This window comes from Panthera pardus, unplaced genomic scaffold (genome assembly GCF_024362965.1).
Source record: "Panthera pardus isolate Hobbes unplaced genomic scaffold, ASM2436296v1 HiC_scaffold_13, whole genome shotgun sequence".
In the NCBI taxonomy this organism is placed as follows: domain Eukaryota; kingdom Metazoa; phylum Chordata; class Mammalia; order Carnivora; family Felidae; genus Panthera; species Panthera pardus.
In genome coordinates, this window is record NW_026526688.1 from 75,705,463 (window position 1) to 75,725,385 (window position 19,923).

General features: G+C 42.2%; 1 protein-coding gene across 5 annotated transcripts in view; it reads left to right on the forward strand.

Annotated features, from left to right (window-relative positions):
* GATB (glutamyl-tRNA amidotransferase subunit B) overlaps positions 1-19,923 on the forward strand; it is an 89,468-nt gene that overhangs the window by 18,076 nt on the left and 51,469 nt on the right. For all 5 annotated transcript variants that reach the window (XM_019441279.2, XM_019441276.2, XM_019441278.2 and 2 more), the window contains exons 3-5: positions 14,022-14,135; positions 16,471-16,669; positions 17,140-17,262. In XM_019441279.2, the coding sequence (XP_019296824.2) occupies positions 14,022-14,135; positions 16,471-16,669; positions 17,140-17,262 (436 nt within the window). The remainder of the gene's footprint in view (positions 1-14,021; positions 14,136-16,470; positions 16,670-17,139; positions 17,263-19,923) is intronic.

Sequence of the window (19,923 nt, forward strand, 5' to 3'; positions counted from 1 at the left end):
GGGTCACTAAAAATAAGACCCCCTTCTCCTTTTGAATCAGAACCAGTGGAGAAATCAACACAGAAGTCATATAGAGATGAGCATATCAGCTTTCTTACAAATAATGACTTGATTGAAAAATGCAACCTGATATATAGCCAAATAACTTCTAACACTTTCTGCTTAAGTTGAACTGGCTCCCCAAAACTGTAGGCCTTTCACTTGTTGGGGAAGAGCCTGCTTCTACAGAAGACTTTTCAAGTGTCCACAGTATACCAGAATATATCATCTCTGTGGGCATGCTGATCGGAAAGAGCTCATATAGCTTTGATGATTTATGCTAGAGGCCTGTAAAAAAATGTTCAGCCAGAGGGGCCAACTCCCATGTGCTTGCTTCCTTTTCCCAAAGTCACTATAGTCAAGTCACTCCTCTTTTGGGAGAACAAAGTATGGAGTAGAGAGCAAAATCTAGCTATGGTAACATAGGAACAGGAGAATGGAGAATGCCCACTCTGCCTTCAAAAGCATGGGACAGTTTTATTGTGTCTGGCAGTAGATGTGAACTACTCTTTTTGGATAGGTTCTGTGGAATTCTTTCTCCATACCACAAGTATATATACACTTGTCATCTGAGGCCATTGGGAGGGGTCTTCCTTACCTGGTCATTTCTGTGTGTATTTTCAGCTTTATATTAATATGGTGAGGGGGTGAGGTGGGGAATGGTTGGCTATTCTGTACACTGCAGCATCTTGGGGAATTTTTTTCCTTAGCTCTTTTTAAAATCTTGGCAAAGTTTGGAAGTCATTTTGCCATTGGCATCTCAGATGACAAACGTCAGCTTGGTGAGGTTGGCATAGTTGGTGTAGTCAGGCTGGGCTTCTCTGAAGAGCATTCTGTTCCTTGTGGCAGAGCGTTCTTGCCAGTGAGCCTTCATGTTTTCCAGCCTTCCACCACTGGTTGCATCGTTATAACAGGCCTAGAGCTGGGACAGGAAGAGGAAGTGGGAATATCAAAAAGCATTTGCATTCCCAGGAATCTTAAAGTATTCTGTTCCAAATTCTGATGCATGAATCTTCTTTCACAAGTGTAAAAGCAAGAAGCATAATCAATCAAGGGTCTTTGTCATGCTCTGAAGCTTTCTTAGGAGATGCAGGCAGGAAATAATATGTGATTGTCAATAGTGTCCTGAATTCTCAGTGATGTTTGCAAACTCATAGGCCACCCCAGTGAGCAAGGTCAGAGGCTCCAACCTCAGCCGACAGAAGAAGAAGCTGAGGGCTTTGCTGACTTGCCTTAGGGAGTCAGGGAGGTCAGGAGCCCAGTTAAAAATAGAAGTGAGAGTTGCCTGGTCCCCATTCTGCAGTATTTCTATTCTGCAGTATTTGCTAATTGTTCATTTCCAACACATAACAGGGATTTTTTTCCTTTATAGCTGGTTGTAAACTTTTAAGATGCCTGTCCTCACTCATAACCTGTGTTTTCTTATCATAGCTGGCTATCTTAGTTGCCTTCTTTTTCTCTTCCATTTTTACATCTATGAACATAGAGAAGTTAATGTGTGTGAAAGCACTTCATGAACCCTCAAGGGGCATGTAAATGTTTTTGGTATTATTATGATACTCATATTCTTAACTTTGTGTCATTAAATTATAAATACTTGCATTTCATAGTGGCCAGTAGGTTTGGGCAAGGAATGGAGGTGGTTAAATATTTGTGTAATGCTCACTGAAATAACTTAAGGTTGCACATGTCACAACAGCATGAATTTATTTAAGATGAGGTTCTTGACCATGGATGTCTTTCAGAGAAGCACACATTGAGAAATTTCATGTACATTTACATAGTGAAGCAACAGAATGGAAGCATCAACAGAAAATAAGATACCCACACAGCTTTGGGGGAAGCTGGAAGTATTTTCAACCAGAAAATATATAGTTGGGGAAAATAATTTACCTACCAGGTAAAAAACAATAAACAAGTTGTCTTTCCATATTCTTGATTGCAAACATGTTGCCTATATGCAGGATTTATATACTTACATGTGGATAGTAGAGAATTTCCTGTCAACAGATTTTTCACGTTCCTGGAGGGTTGCACCATACTTCATCACCTCTGTAGGGCCTTAGTATGTCCCACTTAATGTTGGCATAGGAAAGTTTTAGATAGATACAGTATCTAGAATGTTTTCCTTTCCACAGCTGATTTTCAGCAGCAGTGAATATAAGCCTCTGATACACATGTACAGTTTATGAGTTAGCATCAGTTTAAATAGCTCCTGTCTCCTCCAGGCTCTCTCTCCCTCTTATGGCTTGTAATATCTCACCATCCTCTCAGGTAGAATTATCTACTCCTTTCTCCTGCCCCCACACTTTTTATTTTGAAGAAATTCAAACTTATGAAAAAGTTGAAAAAATAGTACAGTGCACATCCATCCTGCACCTAGATTGTTTTTCCCTCTGGATGAGTCATTTGAGAGTAGGTTGCAGACATCATGGCACTTTATCCATAAATACCTTAGCATCTCTCTCCTAAGGAGCAAAAACCTCCTCTTCTCTGCTCACTGAGAACTGATCACAACTAACAGCGATACAACACTGTTCTCTAAAACACCGTTCATACTCAGGTTTCCACAGTTGCCTCAGCATTATCCTTTATTTTCTTCTCCCCAGGCCAGGATCCATTCAAAGATCACATACTGCAACTAGTTTTCTTGTCTCTTTGGTATCATTTCCTTCCTTTTTCTTTCTCCTTTCCCTTCCCTTCTTTTAAAAGTCCAGGCCAAGTTCTTTTGTAGTCTATTTTTAAAGCAAACGTGATTAAGGAAATGGGGTGTTTTGCCCTATGAAGGCTTGGCTTTTTTCTTTTTCTTTTACTTGTTAACCTCCATGATTTCATGGCTTGCCATGAAGCCTCTAAGGAGATGTATTCCTGTTGGGTGCATAAAATTAAAGATAGTTTTTTCTTCCTAAAAATGTACATCCTGATAGACTCCTCCAAAGGCTCGCTCCTCAGGACACTCATCAGGGACTGATGAACGCAGCAGGTACATGTGCCTGTAGGACTTTGCTTTTGGTATTCACAGGCCTTGTTCCACCAAATTCCCTATCCATCCCACTAGTGAATACCCAGCTAGCATTTTTTTTTTCCTCTTCAAATTTTTATTTAAATTCTAGTTAGGTAACATACAGTGCAATATTGCTTTCAGGAGTAGAACTCTGGGGTTCATCACTTACATACAGCACCCAGTGCTCACCACAAGTGGCCTCCTTAGTACCCATCACCAGCTAGCCCATCTCCCACCCACGTGCCTCCGCCAACCCTCAGTTTGTTCTCTATCATTAAGAGTCTCTTATGGTTTGTTTCCTTCTCTCTTTTTTCCCCCTCCCATATGTTCATCTGCTTTGTTTGCGAAATCTTATGGTATTTGTCTTTCACTGATTTATTTCACATAGCATAATACACTGTAGCTCCATCCACATCACTGCAAATGACAAGGTTTCATTCTTTTTGATGGCTGAGTAAAATTCCGTTGTGTATGTATACACATACCTATATATACCACTCCTTTATACACACACACACACACACACACACACACACACACCCCATACCTCCTTTATCCATTCATCAGTTGATGGATATTTGGGCTCTTTGTTTTCATAGTTAGGCTATTGTTAATAATGCTGCCATAAACATTGGGGTGCATGTACCCTGTATTTTTGTATCCTTTGGTAAATACCTAGTAGTGCCATTGCTGAATCATAGGGTACTTCTATTTTTAACCTTTTGAGGAACCTCCGTACTGTTTTCCAGAGTGGCTGCGCCAGTTTGCATTCCCACCAACAATGCAGAGGGTTCTCCTTTTTCCACATCCTCACCAACACTTACTGTTTCTTATGTTGTTAATTTTAGCCATTTGACAGGTGTGAGGTGATGTCTCATTGTGGTTTTGATTTGTATTTCCCTGATGATAAGTAATGTTGATCATCTTTTCAGGTGTCTGTTAGTTGTCTGGATGTCTTCTTTGGAAAAATGTCTAGTCATGTCTTCTGCCCATTAATTGGATTATCTGTTTTTTGGGTGTTGAGTTTGCTAAGTTCTTTATAGATTTTGGATACTAACGCTTTATCTGATATGTCATTTGCAAATATCTTCTTCCATTCTGTAGTCTGCCTTTTAGTTTTGTTGATTGTTTCCTTTGCTGTACAGAAGCTTTTTATCTTGATGAGGTCCCAATTGTTCATGTTTGCTTTTGTTTTCCTTGCCACCGGAGACATGTCTAGTAAGAAGTTGCTACAGCTGAAGTTAAAGCGGTTTGCCACCTGTGTTCTCCTCTAGGATTTTGATGGTTTCCTGTCTCACATTTAGGTATTTCATCCATTTTGAGTTTATTTTTGTGTAAGAAAGTGGTCCAGGTTAATTCTTCTGCATGTCGCTGTCCGGCTTTCCCAACACCATTTGTTGAAGAGACTGTCTTATTTCCATTGGATATTCCTTCTTGCTTTGTTGAAGATTAGTTGACCATATAGTTGTGGGTCCATGTCTGGGTTTTCTATTCTGTTCCATTGATCTGTGTGTCTGTTTTTGTACCAGTACCATACTGTCTTGATGAATACAGCTTGAAGTCTGGAATCCTGATGCCTCCAGCTTTGCTTTTCTTTTCCAGGGTTGCTTTGGTTATTTGGGGTCTTTTGTGGTTCCATACAGATTTTAGAATTAGCTTTGTGAAAAATGCTGGTAGTATTTTGATAGGAATTGTGTTAAATGTGTGAATTTCTTTGGGTAGTATAGACATTTTAACAATGTTTGTTCTTCCAATCCATGAGCATGGAATGTTTTTCCATTTCTTTGTGCCCTGTTCAGTTTCTTTCATAAGTGTTCAATAGTATTCAGCCCATAGATCTTTCATTCAGCATACAGACCGTTGGTTAGGTTTATTCCTAGGTATCTTACAGGTTTTGGTACAGCTGCAAATGGGATCAATTCCTTGATTTATTTTTTCTGCTGCTTCATTATTGGTATATAGAAATGCAGCAGATTTCTGTACATTGATTTTATATCCTACGACTACTGAATTCATGTATTAGTTCTAACAGTTTTTTGGTGGGGTCTTTCGGGTTTCCTCAGAGTATCTTGTCTGTAAATAGTGAAAGTCTGAGTTCTTCCTTGCTGATTTGTATGCCTTTTATTTCTTTTTGTTGTCTGATTGCTGAGTCTAATACTTCCAGTACTATGTTAGATAGTAATTAGTGAGAGTGGACATCTGTCTTGTTCATGACTGTAGAGGAAAAGTTCTGTTTTTCTGCTTTGAGGGTGATATTAGGTGTGGGTCTTTCATATATGGCCTTTATGATGTTGAGGTATGTTCCATCTATCCCTGCTTTGTTGATGGTTTTTATCAAGAATGAAGGCTGAAATGCCTTTCTAGAGTTTGGTTGGTTCGGGCCAGTTGTTTCATTTCTCAGCAAGTCAGATCTTTCACCATAATACTGTTCTTCTATACAAAGATGAAAGTAGATCTCATTCTGAATCATTAGAGCTTTTGACTTATGAAATTTCTTACCACTATCACTGATTACTCTTGAGATTTCAGTGATATGAAACAGTTTGTCATGCCACTAAATTTCTCCAGGTAGATAATCTTGTGAGTAAATTTTAGGATAGATTAGAAAAGACTCAGCAGTTTCGGTATGGGGTCAATCTAAAATGAATGGGTTTGTGTGTTTAGCCTTTTTGACATTAATATATTTATTCTTAAAAGTTATAGACAAGAGAAAGACAAATTTCAGAGTTGGGGGGGGGGCGGGAATCTTTCTCCAGTAAAGATTGTGGCCCCATCCCAAAGTTTTATTGAAAAAGAACAGTGATTTTTTTTCTTAAACATTATTCCTGTATCTACTTCATGGCTTCTTCATACATCTCTTCTCCCCAGCCTGTCTGCATTTCAAACATATTTACTGTCTCAGAAGACAGGAAGCCACAAATGTGTGGTGGACATCAATGAGATGACGGTAAAAATTGGCTCATTTAACTAATTTACAACTATTCAACTTGTTAGAAGGTAGCTCCTTTGATTTGAGAATGGGAGTTTTTTCCAGCCACAGGCATGCATGCAGTGTTATCTGGGAAAATTTTGGGTCACCATAAAACAGAGACAGTGAAATAATACAAGTTTCCTGAGGCATTAAGAAATATGGTCTCTGTTGCACTGGAGATAACACACTAATTATCACAAAAGGTGTTGGTTATCATTTAAGGGGGAAATAGCATGTTGACATAATACATAATTTCAGCATCTGTTGTGCCTTACTTTTGATTGTAAATCTAGAGTAATGGATCTATGGAGCTGTTTAGACCTTTTCTCATTAGAATCTTTTGCCTCCTAGGAAAGCTTGCATATGAAAGATTCAAATGAGATGGGCATTCTGCCTTTAATAACACTTGAGTTCTGAAATCAGTATTTTCTAAATGTCTACCATGTGTTGAGTAATTTTGTTTAATTCACAGAACAACCCTGCAAAATTACTATTCTCTAACAGATAAGGAAACTGAGGCTGAGAGAGGTTAGGTAATTTGTGTAAGGTCACACAGCTAGTAACAGTAGAGATTAGATTCAGATCTTTCTGATTCCATTTTGTCCCAGTTTGTCAATTAGTAAAAGTCTTCTCATAGATCAGTTTGACTGCAATGAGTAATGTCAAATTAATAACTGTTGGAAATGTTGTGGGAAAGAGACCAATTTAATATATATACCCAATCTTGCTTTTTACTGGCTGTCAGTCGCTCTTAAGCCTTCCTGTCTGATTTGGGTAAGTGGCCAAGCTTGAGACTCCACAAATGAACATATAGTAGCTAGGCCATTGGCCTCCAACCCCAAAGGGAAGTCCAAGCAAACCAGGCTGTGCCCTGTGAGAAGTTTTAACTAGGTTAGAGATGGGTCTAGAGTTGCCAAGGTTTTTTCTTCTTTTTCGTACGATCCACAGGTAGATGTCAGATCTTAGATGCCAGTGGTCTGTGGAAAAGCAAGAGAGATTGCTCCAGCTCTAAAGACCAAGGTGGTCTAGGCTAGCCATAGCTGGTGGTGACTGTGGGCACCAGGTCCCCCTTGCCAGGTGGGCAGAGGCTAGAGGAGGATGGAATCCCACCTGAGGAGATTGGGCCTTCTGGCACTTTGGACCAGCACAACATCCTTGCCTTTGATCTTGACCAGACGTCGGGAGTGGAATTGGTGCAAGAGGATAAAGAGGAACCTTGGAACTGAAGAACAGTCAAAACTGCCAAACCACACCCTTCTTTGGAACAAGAATTGTTTCCTGTGAAGTGCATATTTGATATTTTTTCCCTTTTGTGAAAGAGGGATTTAAACAAAAGAAAATATAGCATTCTCTTTCTCCTTTTCCCTAGGCAGTGCCCATGTTTAGGCATAAAGAACATATATTTATATGGGTATATCCTTATAAACATTAATATCTGCATAAAGCTAGTAACTTCTGATGGTAAAATTTCACTTTAAAAAAATTAACTAACTGACCAGTTTTCACAAGCTTAATTTTCATAGCTCTCGTGAGTGTTTGTATTTGTTTTGGGTGATGATAAAAGAGCTCTGTGGTGAGAAGGGATGTGGGGATGCAGAAATGGGGGAACAGTTTTCTCTACCATAAGGAAAATTTATCTGTGTAGTTTTTTTCTTTGAATATGAATTAGAGGGAGTTCATGTTTTGAAATAAATTTATGGTTAGCAGTAAGATAAAGGCCCATTTTACTGCCTTATTTTTACTTAATAAATCTTAATTACTTTCTATCCATAAATTAAAGCATTTACCATGCTGTATCTTAATCATCAGATTTGTCATATATAGCATTAATTTCACAGAATAATTGCCATTTGGGCTTTTTGTAAAACATCACCTTATAGTCTTCACTCCAAAAGAAGTGCTAACTAGAATTTCAGCGAGTACACGAGTCTTGTCATGTTACCTCCATTTTTATTTTTATTTTTAAAATTTTTTTTTTTAACATTTATTTATTTTTGAGACAGAGAGAGACAGAGCATGAATGGGGGAGGGTCAGAGAGAGGGAGACACAGAATCTGAAACAGGCTCCGGGCTCTGAGCTGTCAGCACAGGGGCCCGATGTGGGGCTCGAACTCACAGACCGCGAGATCGTGACCTGAGCCGAAGTCGGCGCTCAACTGACTGAGCCACCCAGGCGCCCCTAACCTCCATTTTTAAAGGAGGCACTGATACCAGTTGGACTAACTTTGGGGATCACCAGTTAAGGATGAAGTAGGAAGGGGAGAGAAATGGTATGAATTACAGATTGTTATGAAAGGCAGTTTTATTTCTTTGAAGTGCATCACAAAATATTTCCTGGTATAGATCCCAGGGACTGACTTCACTGAATAGACTTATTTATAATTACTAGAATTCCAGGAAATTCTAGTGAATATTATATTGACTTAAGTGCGTTATATAATCTTCTTCATTCAGCTTATTTGCTTAGCAAATCCTTTCCTAATAGTTAGTATATAGACTTAGAGTTTGTTCCAGCCCAAGTTGAGTTATCACAGATGTTCCTTAGAAATTAGTAGCATTTCATGATTTTTTGGCTCCCAGTCTGTGAAAAAGGAGTCCACGAAATTTTCAGTTTTATGTTGATTGGATAGACGTGAGAGTGGCATCAAATATTAGCTATTATCAAAAGTCACAGAAGTGAATATAAAAATGTGTGTATTTGCTGTGCAGTTGTGGCCCGTGTATACCCATATCACACCTCACTGTTCCTCTGCTCTGCTGAGTATCACTGGGGAACTGCCCACACACACTTCTGTTTCTGGTGCCTCCGCTCAGCTGGTAAAAGACCGGAAGTGGGAGGAAAGGAGCCACAGGGTATTTCTCCTTCCCTAGCCTCCTCTGGCAACACCTCTGGTAGTGGCTGGGTCTCATCCCTGGCTCCACCTCCCAGGAGACAAGTCTGCTGTGTTTCTGGGGTCCTCTGGGTGCCCTGTGCTCCGGATCCAGTGATGCTGCTTCTCCCCACCCCCATCCCTCCATCAAGGGGTAGAAATGGCTTCCTGCTGTTGAGAGTCTCCTAAATTGCATTACAGTGCCCTCTGTGATGTCCCAGCTCTTTGTCATCTGTGTAATAAAGTCTCTTTTTTCAGGTGGTTCTGTTTTACATACTAAGGGTGGTTTCTATCTCTTGACACATATATTTTATAGAACAATTTTGCTTTTATTTCATTGCTTATAGTCTTTTGGATGTTGATAAAGGGAATGTTAAATTATTCATTACCTCGGTTAATGTTTAATCAGCTTGGTATTGCATTTAAGTGTGGGGGGGAGCAAAGAGGAATAAGATAAAATGATTTGACTACCCTCAGGGAGCTCAGTCTGCTTGGAAGCTGGTGCTTTACCAGAGTGCATGGGTGCTGGAGAAGGAGTACCTAGACTGCAGTGGGGGCAGGACATCCAAGGCTTGCCAGGTGCTGAGATCTTGTTCAAGTGGATGAGAATACAGGGCATTACCAGCAGAAGCAGCAGTCTGCACAAAGGGTGTCAAATACATGTTTGCATGAGAGTCTATGGGATTAGGGACAGTGGAAGAAGAGGAAGCTAGAAAGGTAGGGGTTAAATCATGAAGGACATAGGAGACTCCCCCAAAGACTTGCACTTTATCTTTACAGTGATGAGAAGTGGTGAAGAAGGTTTTTAAGCAGGGGCATTGCATGGACAGATTTCCTCTTTAGAAAGATTGCTTTTGAATGGGTGTGGAGGAGATGTTGAGGGCTGGAATGGAGGGAGACAAACTTGGCCAGGTGGTTTGTGCAGAAATCTCAGTTGGAGGGGATGATGCTTGAATAGAGGCCTGAATTAAACCAGAGGATTTGAGAGGAAGGCGGGGTGGTGGGGAGGGGTGAGTCAGGATATACTGAGAAGGTGGAATATGTGCAGCTTGGTGAATTGGGGCGGTTGGGGGGGAAGATGTGTTGGGAGTTGTTATTAAATGATGGTCCATTTTACTCAGAGATTAGGAAATGCTTGCTTAAAACTAGAAGACTGTTTCTCATATTGGGGTCACAATGTATCCTTGGAGGTCTGATGCATGTTTCTTCTACCTCTGCCTCTCTTATTTTCTGATTAAATAAAAGAGCCTCTCCACTTATTTTATAAATCATTTCGTGGGTACTTGTGTCTAAGGGTTTCGGAAACCTAGAAATAGAACATCCCCTGCTAAAGGTCCACTCATCACCAAATCTTCCACATGCCGGAGACTGTGTATTGTTTTGCAAATTGAAAAGAACACAGTGCTTGCTCTCTAGGAGTTCAACCTCTGAAAACAAACCTAGAGAGAAAAAAACTGCTAAGAAAAAGATGTTAGAAACGATACCTGCCTGAACTTATCTACAGCGGAGTTTGGTTTGAGTTGCTGCTCCAGAGTTACAGCCAGGTATTTGAGGTTTACATAGCTATCAGTACACTTTATTCTTTGAAGATTCAAGGTAGAGTGTCGTAATTGAGAGCTGGAGTTCCGGGGGTCTTCCTGGCTCTGCCACTTATCATATGTGTCACCTTGGCCAAATTACTTTATCTCTAGAACCCCCTTCAGATAAGATGCCCTATGATTACTGAAAGGGTTAAATGGCTAACGTATGTGTTGTGCATGGCACACCTCCTGACACAATGCAGTGTGCAATAAATACTCACCGATGATCATTCCTGAAGCCAGAGCGAAGCCTCTTCTAAGACTCAGTTGAGACCGGTGTGCTGTGTGAGTTCCAAGGATTGTTACTTTCCTTCTGCATTAAAGCTATTGGGGCTAAACCTGAGATCCTTTGTAGTCACTTTATGTTAATTTTAAAGAAAATCCTGGGACATGCTTTCTTCGGGAGAAGTTAGCTCTTTGGATTTTCAAGTTACCTCTTTGATCCCATTATACATGATTGGTTTTTGCTTCAGGAAACTTCTAGAAACCAGTGTGAAGGCCTGGAGATTGAGACATCTGAAACCTTGCCTTGATATGCATCACCTCCATCCTCATTGGAGTTCAACACACATTAATTGAGCACCGCTATTTTTCAATTCCTTATTAGGCTCCAGGGATGCAAGGATGAACTGATAATTCCCATCCTCGTGAAAATTAGTCTAATGGAAATATATGTAAATAAGTTCAGTCCACTGTATTACTAGCACAAATGGAAGTGTGTAGACGATCAAGAGGGATACAAAGGGAAGAATAGTAAGGAGAGTTTCGCAGGTTTGGTGACATCTCAGTAGATTTTGAATGGAATGAGAAAAGGGAGAGTCCACAGGTCAGCATGGTTTGTATAGGTGATGGACCATATGGGGTGGTGGGGAGCAGAATGTGACGGGAGATGAAATTGAAGATGGGGGGTGGGAACTGGATCTTATAAAAGCTTAGCCTGTGGGCGTTGGGAGCCATTGAGTGATTTTAAGCAATGAAATGCTGTAGGATTTACATTTTTAGCAAGATCTTCCCAGTATAGCAGGTGAACTTGAGAAGGATGTTGGAGATGCTGGCACGTTCATGTCCCCACTACAGATTCATTGAGGCCAGTGACAGAGTCCTATTTACCTTTGTATCTCTAAAATCTAGTACTTTATAGACACTTCAGAAGTTTCTCAGAATAAAGACAGCCCAAGTTGAATTTTCCAATTCTGCATCCCATTCTCGCAACATGCTGACCTGGACCTCCATCTGTCATAAGCAGCTTGACTAAGATCATAATAAATTCTTTTTTCTTGGCATTCTTTTAACTGGCACTCTCTATTTACTAGCCCCTCTGTGCAGCTATAGTGTGGAGATGATTGATGCTTATAATTCTGACCCTGAAGTACTTTAAGTCTTCTAAATCATCAAAAAAAGATTAAAGTATATTCAATATTGCTGTAATGTTTATGTGTTTTCCCGCATTCTTATTCTTTGGAAATTGATGGTTTCTCAAATGCCTGCATCCTCTTGTGCACACAGGCACAGTGGGAGTCTGTGATCACCCACAACCCCTCACTCCCTCGCAGGGCCAGGTACAGGGAGTTTGTTAGCAATGCACGTGCAGAAATGAGCAAGCAAAACAAAGCTGGGTTCTCTTCATGTCTAGAAGGAGGAAGCAGGTTGGCCCCCCGAGGGGCAGACCCGACAGAGATGAGAGAGAAAACAGTGGGAATAATAAAGCAAGAACTGGTACGGATTAGCAAGACAGGCAGTTTACAGCAAGCCCCCACTACGGTAGAGCCCAGGAGGAGCAGGGCTCCGGGCTGGGACACGAGCTTCACATTCTTGTGTGCCTTGACCCAAATCATCAGGCTGGGATTTGGCAGTGTTCTCTGCCAGCTATATTTGTATTGCAGTAACAACTGTTCAGTAAAATACCAAACATTAACAAGTGAAAACATCAATAATTAGAGAGCATCCTGTTCCCCGCCCCCCCCCCCCACATCTCTTCATGAAAACCATTATTACTGCAGAGCTAACAATATTACTTGCCCCAGAATGAAGAAATCCAAATAGAAGTCCATTTTGTAACCTGGTTTCTGAAGAAAATGCATATAATGATGTTACTAGGAGGGAGATTCACTGTTTGAGTTCTCTTTTGGGGGTGGTATATTGCAGTGAGTAGAGACGCCTCTTACCTTTCTGTTGTACAGATTTGTCTTCAAAATCTGTGTTTGATCAAGTTCTGCCTGTGCTGGAGTGCCCCACTCATTATTCCAGCCTGGAGAGCCGGTCCCTAAACCACAGGGATTCTGTTTGTCACTCACTAGGCAAGGGCTTGTGTGGACCTTAGAGCTGACTTTACCATTTGCCAACTCAGTGATTTGGGTGACTCTCTTAGGATCTCTGGGTCTTAGTTTTTTCTTTACTGAAATAAAATAATACAAATTCCTTCTTTACAGGGTTGCTGTGAAGCTGAAATAAAATGGTGGATGTGGAAAGCCCTATATAAATAAAAGTATACTAAATATACTAATGAACATCATAAATATTCTAATAAAGAGTAGAAGTATGTTTCATTAGCAAGTACAAAAATTTTTCATCTTCAAAAATTTTCCCGAAGCAGAGTGGGGAAATGAACTAACTAGATAGGGATTTCTTACTATGGAGTAGATGTTCTGTCTGTTACTTTATGCATTCTGCAAGGTAGGTATTAAACCCTTATTTCAGAGATGAGGAAACTAAGTCTTCACACACTTATACATAGCAGAAGTGGGGTTTGGACCTGCTTACTCCAGAACTTAATGCTTTCACCTTGTCTCTAGTTGCCGGTCTTATTCCTTACCCCACATCCCCACCCCCCGAAGTTCTTTAAAAAGCTGTTCGTGTCCTTTTGGGCTGGGAAGTTTGCTAGCCATTTCTTGGTCGTTCACTCCTGAAAGTGGGATAGGGTGGGATCTAGAAGGAACCTGTGAGGTACGACAGCCCCTGGAAGGACCAGAGAGGCTCAGGAAGAGTCGGGGTGCAGGGCACACTCGGTCTGTACCTCTAGTGAGTCCACCAGGCCTGGACTGAAACTGAGGAGGCAGGCATGCCCCATTTCCCAGCCCTTGAGGAAATGGCTGTGGCCGTTTTTCCAGAAGATTTTTCCCGGAGTTCCCAGAAGTTTGTTCTTCCTCTGGCGAAGTGTTTTCCAACCTCGCTGAGGTGGCTTGGTGAGCTGCTTCTTGGCTCCTCCTCTTAGGAATCAGTGCCTCTCCTGTATTCTGACCAATTTCTTGCTCTGTTTTAGGATTAAGTTTATTCCATGTAACCCTGCTGGGCTTTTCTGGGTCCCTCCCTGTTAACTTTGATGTGGCAGTTCCTGAAGTTCCCTGTGGAACCCACCACTGCATGCATTTTCTTTTTATATAAAGTTTTCCCGGTTCCAGAGGATCAGAGCCTACTTGCGAACTGGAGCTGCCCACACAGAGAACCAGAGATAATGCCTGTTGAAGGGCCAGATTGAATATTCAGGGAGGATGTCAGTGTGTGGGAGAAGCATTTGTTCAGACTGGATCTGAGAGATGCTGTGCGTCGTGTCTCCATAGGTTCTCAATAGGAGATGCGTCGAAGCGGCGGTGATGACAGGCCTGGCACTGAACTGCCACATAAACAAGAAGTCCTTGTTTGACAGGAAGCACTACTTCTATGCAGACCTCCCTGTAAGTACGCTTGGCGGCCCGCCCTGTGTACGGCCTCAGAGCTGGGGGGCTTGACGCGAGGGAGGGGGGCCGCGCCTCTCATGTTTTCAGTCAGAGCTCTGTCCGTGTCAGCGGGAGGTTCTGCCTGGCCCTGATGAAGGCAGGTGCCCCCCGATGTTTACTAGATTGGATGCAGTTGTCCTGATTGCTGACTCCTTGCTTAGCCTCATGCTTCTGCCGGCTCCCTCGTAATTGAACGGGGAGTAGAAGCCAGCGTTCTCGGGCTCAGCCCAGCCGCGGTGTTTGGCGCTAATTGCCTGTTAGGTCAAATCTAACTCTGTGGCTGATGCAACAGTAAATGCATACTGTAGCTTTGCAGATGGAGTGATAGCTTCCCTCTTTGAAGTTGAAGTTACCAGTAATAGGACTGTCTCCTCCAGGGACGTTTCTGTCATCTCACGAGGAGCACATAAGTGGACAATAGTAAGCGGAAACATGAACCAGAAGCCTCGACTAACGACAGTAATTGTCTGTGCAGTAAACCCAGTATTAACCTGCTTTTTCCTTAAAATTATAGTTTCTTCTTTAGGAGAAGCCAGGGTGAAGTAGAGCCAGTTTTTCATAATGTTGAACTGAACCGAAACTGTAACGTTGAGTGGGTTTCCCAAAATAGTATTTCATTTGATCTGAGCCTCTGATTAGTAAGTATGCCCTTTCTTCAGATTTAGAAAAACGATAGCGAAGATACTGCTTCCCGTTATTCTCCTTGAACTGAAGATGAGGGTGAGCTGGTTGTTAGTGGGTGAGGGTGCAAGTGCAATTAAATACAAAATGCGACTGGAACCTTATTTCTCCAATTGCTTGCTTGCTGCTTTCCCCTCTGGCTGCCACCCGTTAGCAAATTCTGTCGCTTGGTAGGATGAAGGGAATGAAACTGCATTTTTTTCCATCTTTTGAGAGTGCTAATCAGTTCGGTTAAGGTGGGAGACTTAGCATGCAACTAAAATGAGATGTTTTAATTATCTGTGGCTTTCTGTTCTTTCTGGCCCAGGTGGCTCAGATAACCAGAGTTAGTCTTGCCAAATTTTACATGGAACATACTTCTGTAAAACGTCTTTGTTGTTTATCTGAATAAACAGTTCATTCAAATCCAAATATGACTGAGCATCCTGTATTTTATTCAACAACCCTATTCAGAGTTTAATTTTTATACATTGCGACTTGCTATTTCAGCACAGAGTTGACCCAGTGCAGTGGTTCTCAAAGGGCGGTCCCCGTGCCACTAGGATCAGCATCTCCTGGGGACTTGGTAGAAATATAAATCTCAGGTGCTGCCCCAGAGCTGCAGAATGAGAAACTCTTCAGGTGGGGCCAGTCTGTTTCGACCAGCCTGCCAGAGGACTCCTGATGCAGAGGAAGTGTGAAAAATGCCAGCCTGGTGGCTAAGAGCAGAGTATGGAGCCAGACCATCCGGTGTTCAAATCCTGACGTGGATACTTACTAGCCCTGTGGCTTAGGACAAGGCCCTTAACTCCTTCCCTGCTCCGTATCTCCCTCATAGGGTTGTCGTGAGGATTAAATGGTGTGAAGAACTCAGAACAGTGTCTGGGACCCCATAAGCACTGCGGGGGCTTCAGCTGCTACTCTCTGTTCTCCAGTTCTCCATATCAACCTCCTGTCTCTTTAATGTGTGCTGATGCATGTGTGTGTTTGGAAGTCCTTCCACCTCTACTTAGAAGGAGCTGAGGGAATCCTTGCAACATCCATCAGTATTTTAGTACTACATGTTTTCTTAGCCGAGTGTGAGTGTCACAGCATTTTCTAGCGAGGGAAATGGGAAGTTGGGTCATGAAGGGCAGCTGGCATGATTGGTTCCCTTAAAGAGCAGGAACAAAACAAGCGTAAAGGCACTAGCAACTGCTGTCTCCCGCGCTGAGAGTAGATGGCAAAATGCTTAGCCAGCACTTCCTAATAAGGAGGGTCTGTCAAGAGCCCAGTAATCAGATGCAGGGTTTAGGCTAATGAGCTAAGTGGAAACAATAAATTCTTCTCTTAGAGGCCTCTGACAATGAGATTATTGTTATTCCCCAATTTGTAGGGAAGATGGGATTCGTGTTTATTGCATCATGATTGGGGGTTGGGGGAGGTTCAGGGAAGGTAAGGGAGGGGGAAAAGCCAGAAGAGGCCAGGTTAAATTACAGCTAAATTGCATAAACTAATTTTCTTCTCCTTTTCCTTTTTTCTTCTGTTGTGTTTTTAAGTAAACCTCTAGTCTTAGTGACATAAAAAGAAATAGTGAACTGGACTCCCGCTCACATTAATGGCCTAATCACTGTGTAACTCATGTTGTGTGCAGGCAGGCTACCAAATTACTCAGCAGAGACTCCCGATTGCTGTGAATGGGAGCCTGGCATACAGTGTCTGTGTGGGGAAGAAATGGAGGCAGGTGATCACCAAGACCGTGAGGATCAAGCAGATCCAGCTGGAGCAAGACAGTGGCAAAAGCCTCCACGATGAGCTGCGGTCTCAGACACTCATCGATTTGAACAGGGCAGGTAGGCTTGGAGATTTTCTCTTGCCTTTCCTTCCAGCCAACCCTCTTCCCCCCTAGAGTTTTCCCAAATCAGTTGAGGAAATAGGCCCAAGAGTTTCACAGATCCAGATCAAATATCAGCGTTGGTATTGGCACAACTGACTCGAGAACTCAGCCTGAACTGTGATTACCATTGGGCTTGCTAATAACCCACCAATAACTGTGATTATCGTCAGGCTGCTAATAACCTATCCCTAAAATGTGATAAATGTAGCCACCTCGTCACCGACCCCGCAGCTCGATCTCTCAAGCAGACACTGAAAGAACCAAAGTTAAAAATCAAAATTTGAAGGGGAGGAGAAACCATTCAAAGGCTAGAACCCGTGTTGAGAGTCCATCAGTGATGCAGGGTTTTCCTGAGACTTCAGCCTGATTTATCTGGAGGTCAGGTTGGAGAGCTGCGGTCAGGCTGACCCTGCCTCTCTTTGGTAGGAGTTGGCCTTCTGGAAGTGGTGCTGGAGCCGGACATGTCCTGTGGAGAAGAGGCAGCAACAGCTGTCAGAGAGCTGCAGCTGATACTTCAAGCACTGGGGACCAGCCAGGCAAATATGGCAGGTAGAAGCCACAGAGGAGCTGTCGGTCGTGTCCCTCCTTCTTGATCTTCTTTTTCCGCTTCCCAGGTGTCTTCTCACTGGAGTGTTTTCTGCATCAGCTGCAATGGGATTGTTTACGTGTTTTGTCAGCCTTTAGACCTCTGGGGTTTTTTTCCTTAGAGTTTTCCTTGGATTCCTTAATGAGCCCCTAGTCAAAACTAAACACACCAACAGCAACGGCACCAAGGCACTGAGCCCAAGAATATGAGATTAGGAGTTGTTAAAAAAAAAAAAAAAAAAAAAATTCAGCTGAGTAAATTTGAAGATGAGACTGGCTTTATTTAAAGATTCATGAATCAGGCAGCGTCTCATCTAGCTAATAGGAAGTAGCTCCAAGGAGTTGTACAAAATGGAAGACTTTTATAGAGAGAAAGGAGTGATAAAGGAAGTTTTATAGCAGAGAGTGGATTGTTTCAGGTAAGGTCACCTTTCTTTGGGGGGCGGGGTCTGTCATGCAGATTACCTCTCTGGTGTTGATCAGGAACTTCCAGGTCAACTGGATAAAAGGTCACGGTCCTGGGAGAGGCTGAAACTGCACTTAAGTTTTGGTTTGCTATACTGGGGGTGAGCGATTTTCTTTCTTTCTTTCTTTCTTTCTTTCTTTCTTTCTTTCTTTCTTTCTTTCTTTCTTTCTTTCTTTCACAAAGGACTAGATGCAACTAGATGCTTTCTTCTGGCTTCTTCTGTCCAAATGTTGTTTTGCACCAAAATTAGGGTCAGTGAAATAGTGTGTTTGAACAGTTTTATCTTTCTCAGAAGACATTATATTTTCCAGAATAGCTCTTAGTTTGTGAGTCTGTGCAGGTAGCACTTAGTTGCTACTTGATGATTTTTATTTGTGTCTTTCATTTTGTAGAATTTTCATCCAACTACAGCTGGAGCCTAATTACATCAAGTATAAGGCAAAGTTATGATTTCAAAATATTTGAACTTTGGGATAATATCAAGTTCATTAGAAATGTAGTAGGAAATCAAACAAAAGAAACACCTGTGCCATTGGGACCAAGCAAAATGTATGTTTTAAGTGTTTGCAAATTGGATATAAAGATTACAAGTTTGGGGGGCGCCTGGGTGGCTCAGTCAGTTAAGCGTCTGTCTCTTGATTTCAGCTCAGGTCATGATCGCAGGGTTGTGAGGTCCAGCCTAGCATCAGGCCCTGGGCTGGGCGTGGAACCTGCTTAAAATTCTCCCTCCACCTCTCCCCCTGCCCCTCCCCACCTCACTGTCTGTCTGTCTGTCTCTCTTTCAAAAAAAATAAATAAAGATTACAAATTTTGGTCAAACTCAATTTCTTAATGGTTCCTCTCATGGCCCCTTCCTAGCACTCCTTTTTTTTTTTTTTTTTTTTTTTAAACTTTATTTATTTATTTTGAAAGAGGGAGAGAGAGAATGCATGCAAGCTGGGGGAAGGCAGAGAGAAAAGGAGAGTGAATCCCAAGCAGACTTCGTGCTGTGCTGTCAGCATGGAGACTGATGTGGAGCTCAAACTCACACACTGTGAGATCATGACCTGAGCCGAAAAATCAAGAGTGGGATGCTGGATCAGCTGAACCGCCCAGGTGCTCCTCCTGCCCTTAAGTCACCAAAAGCTAGCCTCGCCCATGATTGCCCTCTATATTCTGTTCCCAGGGGCTTTAAACAAAACTCTTGCCACTCAACATTCCTTGAGTAGAGAAAGGCAGGAGTGGAGAAAAGATACAGATTCTGCATATACAGTTGTTAATTCATAGTTCAGTAGTGTATTAGAGTACTCCAGCGAGACAGAACCAATAGGATGTGTGTATATGTGCACGTGAATGTCATATGTATGTATGTTTATATATGAAGAGATTTATTCTAAGGAACTGGCTGATGTGATTATGGAGGCCCAGCAGTCCCATGATCTGTAGTCAGCAGGCTGCAGGAGGGCTGGTAGTATAGTTCCAGACCAAGTCTGAAGGCCCGAGAACCAGGAGAGCCGGTGGTGGAAGTTCCAGTGTGAGGCTGAATCCGAAGGCTGGAGGAGACCAGTACCCCGGCTCCACGACAGTCAGGCAGAGAGAGCAAGTTGCCCCCTCCTCTACCTTTTGTTCTCCTCAGGCCTCCAGCAGATTGAGTGAGGCCTACCCACAATGGCAAAGGCAGTCTGCTTTATTCAGTCTACCAATTCAAATGTTCTCTCCTCCAGAAGCAGCTCACAGACACACCCAGAATACCGTTTAACCAAATATCTGGGCACTTCGTGACTCTGTCAAGTTGACCCATAAAATTAACCATCAGAAAGTGGTCACAGTGGATGCCAGTAAATACCATTTGAGGATGATGATTCATCTCCTTGTTGGTTTATAATACTATTTACCAACCTTTTGATGTCCCACATTATATTTGTGTGTTACAAAAGGACTTCTGAAATTGTAACGCCACATTTGTCACAGAGAACATGTTACAAGCAACAAACTGTAACATTGGAGCCCCATACAAGTTGAATTTGAAGACAGAACTTGCCTATTTAGTATCTACTTTAAGCTAAACACTGGAAAAACACAGCTACATGAGTCTGCCTACAACTTGGCTTTATAGAAGCGAGGCTCTGTTGTAGGGTAAGAGAACTCTCCATTTCAGATTTATGGTTCACGCTGCTTTT